This window comes from Lathyrus oleraceus, chromosome 4, assembly GCF_024323335.1.
Source record: "Lathyrus oleraceus cultivar Zhongwan6 chromosome 4, CAAS_Psat_ZW6_1.0, whole genome shotgun sequence".
NCBI lineage: Eukaryota > Viridiplantae > Streptophyta > Magnoliopsida > Fabales > Fabaceae > Lathyrus > Lathyrus oleraceus.
In genome coordinates this window covers 497,745,765-497,751,288 of record NC_066582.1, presented here as the reverse complement: position 1 = coordinate 497,751,288, position 5,524 = coordinate 497,745,765, and the positions used below count along the sequence as shown (strand labels likewise).

The 5,524-nt window shown below is 30.6% G+C and overlaps 1 protein-coding gene across 2 annotated transcripts; it reads left to right on the top strand.

The window, feature by feature from the left end:
* The first annotated feature begins 1,989 nt into the window (after window positions 1–1,989).
* Window positions 1,990–2,691, top strand: LOC127076776 (uncharacterized). 2 transcript variants are annotated; one of them, XM_051018568.1, is made up of 2 exons: window positions 1,990–2,168; window positions 2,248–2,691. In XM_051018568.1, exons 1-2 carry the CDS (start codon window positions 2,071–2,073, stop codon window positions 2,483–2,485), a joined length of 336 nt encoding a protein of 111 aa, XP_050874525.1. In that variant the 5' UTR covers window positions 1,990–2,070; the 3' UTR covers window positions 2,486–2,691. The 2 variants fall into 2 exon arrangements, with proteins under 2 accessions (XP_050874525.1, XP_050874524.1); XM_051018567.1 differs by having other exon boundaries at window positions 1,995–2,168; window positions 2,239–2,691.
* The last annotated feature ends 2,833 nt before the right edge of the window (window positions 2,692–5,524 follow it).

The window sequence follows — 5,524 nt, the reverse complement described above, 5'->3', positions numbered from 1 at the left end:
TGTTGCAGCCATCAAGATGACCTATACAACATCACTGCTACCAGTATGAGCAAGTTGAGCCATACCATTATCGTGAACATTATCTTTGTTGAAGTAGCAGTCTCGAGCATAATGACCAAACTTCTAACAACAATAACATTGGACCTCCTTCATGTCAACCTTCTTATTGACTTTCTGGTTTTGAATTGCATCAATCTTGCTAGTTTCACACTGACTTCTTGAAGCCTTACCAACACCAACATCATCATTTAACTTCTTCTTCCATTTCTCTTACACGTTGTTGTTCTTTGAGGAGCTAACTTTCTTTCATCTTCTTGAAGAATTTGACTTGCAGATTTTGTTCAGACACCTTATACGAATTTCTCTGTTTCAACCTCAACTCATGCACTTCAAGATATGCTTACAATTCTGTAAGCTTCATCTTTGAAAAGTATTTGGACTCCTCAATGGCCACAAAAATGTGATCAAACTTGGTAGGAAGAGATCTCAATACTTTCTCAACTTTCTGCAATTCAAAGATCTTTTCTCCACATGATTTCATTCGAACTCTCAACGCAACCATATTTAAGAAGAATCAGTAATAGTTTCGTCATCATTCATCTGCAAATTTTCATATTGTTTTCTCAAAGATTGAAGCTTCACTTTCTTTAATTTTGCATCTCCACCATACAACTTCTTGAGAGTGTCAAAAGTCTCATTGGCCATTTCTTGATTGATAATATTCTCAAAGATATTCGAATCCACACATTGATGGATCAAAAACAAGTATTTCCCATCTTTTTTGTTCATTTCAAGATGAGGAGCTCTTTGTGCCTCTAGTGCAAAAAAACCACCACTCACGATTTCAAGCACTTCTTAAAATTTGAATATTACTTTCATCTGTGCACACCATCTATTATAGTTTTCTCCCTTAAAACTGATAGATTGGCTGGAAATTGGTTGGAGGTAGTGTTTTCATTCGCCATGGTTAGAGATTGAGGACCGAATCGGTGCTCATGATACAAATTTGTTGGGTAACTTGAACCTCAAGTTACTTGTTAAATGATGATAAAAGAGAGAATTAGAGAGCAATGAGAGAGAGGAGGGTATATTATTGGAATCAAATTGAGGGAATTAGCTCTAGAAACATGTATTACATCCTTTGTATAAGATCATACTACTAACTAACTTTTAATTAATAATCTCGTGCACAATTAACACTAATCACATTCACAAGTATCATTTTTTGAAGTATTAATACTAAAATATCAATAATCATCGTGCATCACTATCGGTAACCAGATACCGAACTAACATTAACCTCATAATATTAAATATCAATAACTATATACACAAAATTGAATTGCACATCTAATAGATTTTCCAAATGTTTAATTTCTAAGACAATAATATGATTTTTCTATACATGAAGTTATCTTAAAAACTTAAAGTAACCACCATTCATTTTTAAATGTATGGGAAAGATTTAGTGTCATCCTCCAAATTTGAACGAAGCATATCTTTGTAATGTCCTTTTCATCTTATAATATTCAAAGTAGTATTAGTTGCTAAACATCAACATCCTTGAATTGAGAATCTAAGGAAGAAGATGATATATAAACTCCATGTATGGGCCAGTCGAATCGTTGTTTGGTCGGTTTCTGTTCTAACACGTTTATACTAATATACACTTGCACTCATTTTGTGTCATATAGTACAAATACAAAAAAACATAAAATTGTTTTGTTTGAGGCAATGCGTGGAGCGTGATTGCGATGAATATACAAACCGCCATTGATTGATTAAACAAACTTACCAAAACCAACAAAGTGGACAAAAGTGTTCAAAAAAGAAAGAATAGGTGTAATCCATAGGGGTAAAATTGTCTTATCAACATATATTTCTTTTTTAAGGTTCCTTTAACCCGCCTTAACTGAAAAAGACTGCAAGCAACCTGTGTGGTCTGCTTTTTATTTTTTATTTACTCATAAATTATTAATTTATCAAACCGACTCATATAAATTTATTATATATATATATACACTCACTTTCTCCTTCTCTCTCTGTTATTTTCTCACTTGAAAGTTAGCTATGGTGGATCATCAAATCGTATGCTGCCTGTGCGGTGACGTTGGTTTCACTAACAAACTTTTCCGATGCAACAACTGTCATCACCGATTCCAACACTCGTAAGTCGATTCATCACATCTTTCTTCAATTTCTTCTTCTACTACTAATTATTGTCAATGATAATTTTAGGTATTGCAGTAACTTCTATGGAGAAGTAAGCGAGATAGAAGAGTGTGATTGGTGTCAAAGCAAAGGGAAAAACAGTATTGGCTCCAAGAAACCGGCTGTGAGAGTAGCGATGAACGGTGGTGGTTCTTCTGAATGTTCGGGTGAGAAAATATTGAAGCAGCATCGTGATGAGAAGAAGAAGAGTTCGTTGGCATCACCAAGACAAGCAACACGAAGGTATAAGCTTCTGAAAGACGTAATGTGTTGAAGGAAGAGATCCATGAAAATGAAATAGTTTGAATGTATATAGCTTCCTCTTTTATGTAAGTATCTGTTCAACCCTAACTAGCTACAGTTTCAGTTGTAGTAGTTGGAGTATTTCTGACACAAAAAATGTTGATAAGGTATTAGCTTCCACTTTGACTCTTTTGACCATTTATTGGAAAATGGAAACCAACTACTAATTCCTTTCTACTTTTTCGTAAAGCCAAATCATATTCATTTTTTGATTCTTATCTTATACTCTATCTTTCACTTTCACCTAATTAATTCAATTTTTAATTTATTTTAATTATATATGCATCCATATCCATATCTTTCTCTCTCCCTCTCTACATTTTTATCCGTACAAGTTTGACCGTCCTTTTTAAACAAAAGTTATTTTTATCTTTTTCCATCCACTTATTTAATTCTCTTTTATTTAGATGGTTAGGTTTCTTATAAAAAAATGAATATAAATTTAATTTCAACATGATTATCAAATGGAGCTTCCATGATGAAGTTGCTCAAATAACAACTTTGAAAATGGGGATTTGTCCGTTTTGTCTCTTTTTTTTTTGGGTGGGTTTAAGGCTGGGTGAACTATCCATTTTTTTCATCCCTAAAAATATCACAATATTCTCGCATAAATTTATGTACAAATGCTTATTAAAAGAATTAGATGAAGAGGGTTTTAGATGATCATCAAACATTGAATTGTCATTTTTTTCGATGTTGATTTTAATCCATGCAGGGATTTGACAACCTTGCACTTTATTTGTTCATTACCAAAAAGTATATAACTTTTTGGTTTCTCTATGTAAATCTCCTCACCGGGATCACCGTTTAGGAATGTCATTTTGACATCTTTTTGATGAACAATAAGGTCATGAAAAAAACTAATACAATCAATACTTTTAATTTCGTTGTCCTTGCTAGCGGTGCATATGTGTTGAAATAATTAACACATTTCTTTTGTCAAAAACCTTGGCTACTAGTCTATAATGGTAGGTGTTTAATGTATCATCATTATGACACTTCCTTCTAAACAACCACTTGCATCTAATAGGTCTCAATCCTTTAGGTAGATCGATAAGTTCTCAAGTATGGGTTGATATTATTGAATCCATTTTGTCTTAGATATAATCCTCTCAAAAAGCGGAGTCCTTTAAAATTACTGCTTCCTTATAAGTCTTAGAATTGTCTTCCACATGAAGAATAGAAATCTTACGAATAAAATTTTCACTATTTTCTTCCACTAGATAAAAGAAATAAATTGATTATTGATTTTGTTCGATCATTGATCTTTAGTCTTTCGGACTCTCTTGCTTATTCTAAGTCCAAGTTATTTTTTAACAATCTATGGTGAACTTTCGGTTTGTATTTCATCAATCCATATATGACCTTTCTCATTAGATTCTTCATTTTTGGGAATCTTGAATTTCTTATCACGATCCTTCGTGATAAGGATCTTAAAATTGCACATTTCGATATTCAATAGTTACATTGAACTCTAAATTTAGAGGTTTATATGAGTCATATGATCTTCATATGTCTTATAATCATATGTGTCTTTGAACACAAACATGTTATTCACGTAGAATCCAAATCAAATTAAATTTCATAGTTTAATATCACAAACTTTAATAAATTTGATCATTTTGATGATTAACAAATTTCTAACTCAATAATTCCAAACTAAAAGGTATACTTTTCACCTCAACATTAAATAATAGATTGAAGTTTAAGTTCATAATCAAAATTCAATTTTAAAATTTAAAATCACAAACTTTTATGAAGTTGACCACTTTAATGATTAACAAGTTATTCCTTATAAATTATTTCAAAAATTAATAACAATAACAAGATAATTCAATACTATAAGATTATTATAAAATTGATTATAGATTAAATGGATCGAGGCTAGAATCATGAACGAAATATTTTCCTTATAGTATTTCAAGCACTCTCAAATTATCTTAGAATAGGATTATCCATGATGGTTAAACCTATACTCGAGTTTGCACAAGACCCATGAAAAGTCGAATGTAGGGAAAATGAAATCAGAAATTTTGTGTGAAGAGTATATGCTTTTCTAATGTATTTTTCTGAACTCGAAATGCTCAATTTACAGGTTAAACTCATGTTGTTTCATATGGTTGCGACCCATGATGAAAAACACACTTTCAGCGATCCTTTTTCTAAATGTTGCATTATTTCGGCTACAACAACATTTTTCAAACATTGCATTGTTTCACATACAATAACAATTTTTAAAGGTTGTATTGTTTCACATTTTGTAACACTTCACGAAGTGTTGCCTATTTTAAATTCAAAATACAAACTGCCTATTGCAACATTTCACGAAGTGTTGCCTATTTTCAAATTCAAAATATAAATAATGTTGAATTCAAAAATAATTTTTACTTTAAAATTTTCTTGTCACTTTGAAACACACCTATGATCATTAATTATTATTAATTATAACACTTATTAGCAACAGAAAAGCTAAAAAATTGATAGTTAAATTAGACGAAAATAACTAAACTATTACATTTTGAAGAGTTAAAGGATCAATATCGATCTTTTTTAAGTTAAGGAAGCAAAATGAATCCTAATGTTAAGATACAAGATTAAAACGAATATTAAATCATTCATTTTTAAATATTAATTTTTTAGGCAGATAAACAATATTGATAGTCCATCATAAATTTTAATATATATATTTTAAATTTTTAACTATTTGATCATTTTGACAAAAAAATTATCGTTGAATCATGCATGACTATTAAATCTAATAGTGGATTATCTCCAAATAATTTTTTTACTTTATTTCTTCGTCTTTTCTCTATTCCCCCCCTTTCATTTTCACCATATATTTATAAATATTTCTCATCTTTAAAATACAAACTCATATAAATTAAAATCATGTCAAGAATTGAAGCTTCAGAGTTTGAAAGAGAGGAATTATGAAAGTTTGCATGATCATGTCTATTTGAGTGATTAGTGTCTTGTAAGGATACAAGGGCATTTCTTAAAGTATTATGGT

Coding starts and splice junctions, on each gene's coding strand:
- LOC127076776 (XM_051018567.1), top strand. CDS start 2,071: ATGGTGGATCATCAAATCGTATGCTGCCTGTGCGGTGACGTTGGTTTC. Junction 2,169..2,238: donor CATCACCGATTCCAACACTC/GTAAGTCGATTC, acceptor TGATAATTTTAG/GTATTGCAGTAACTTCTATG.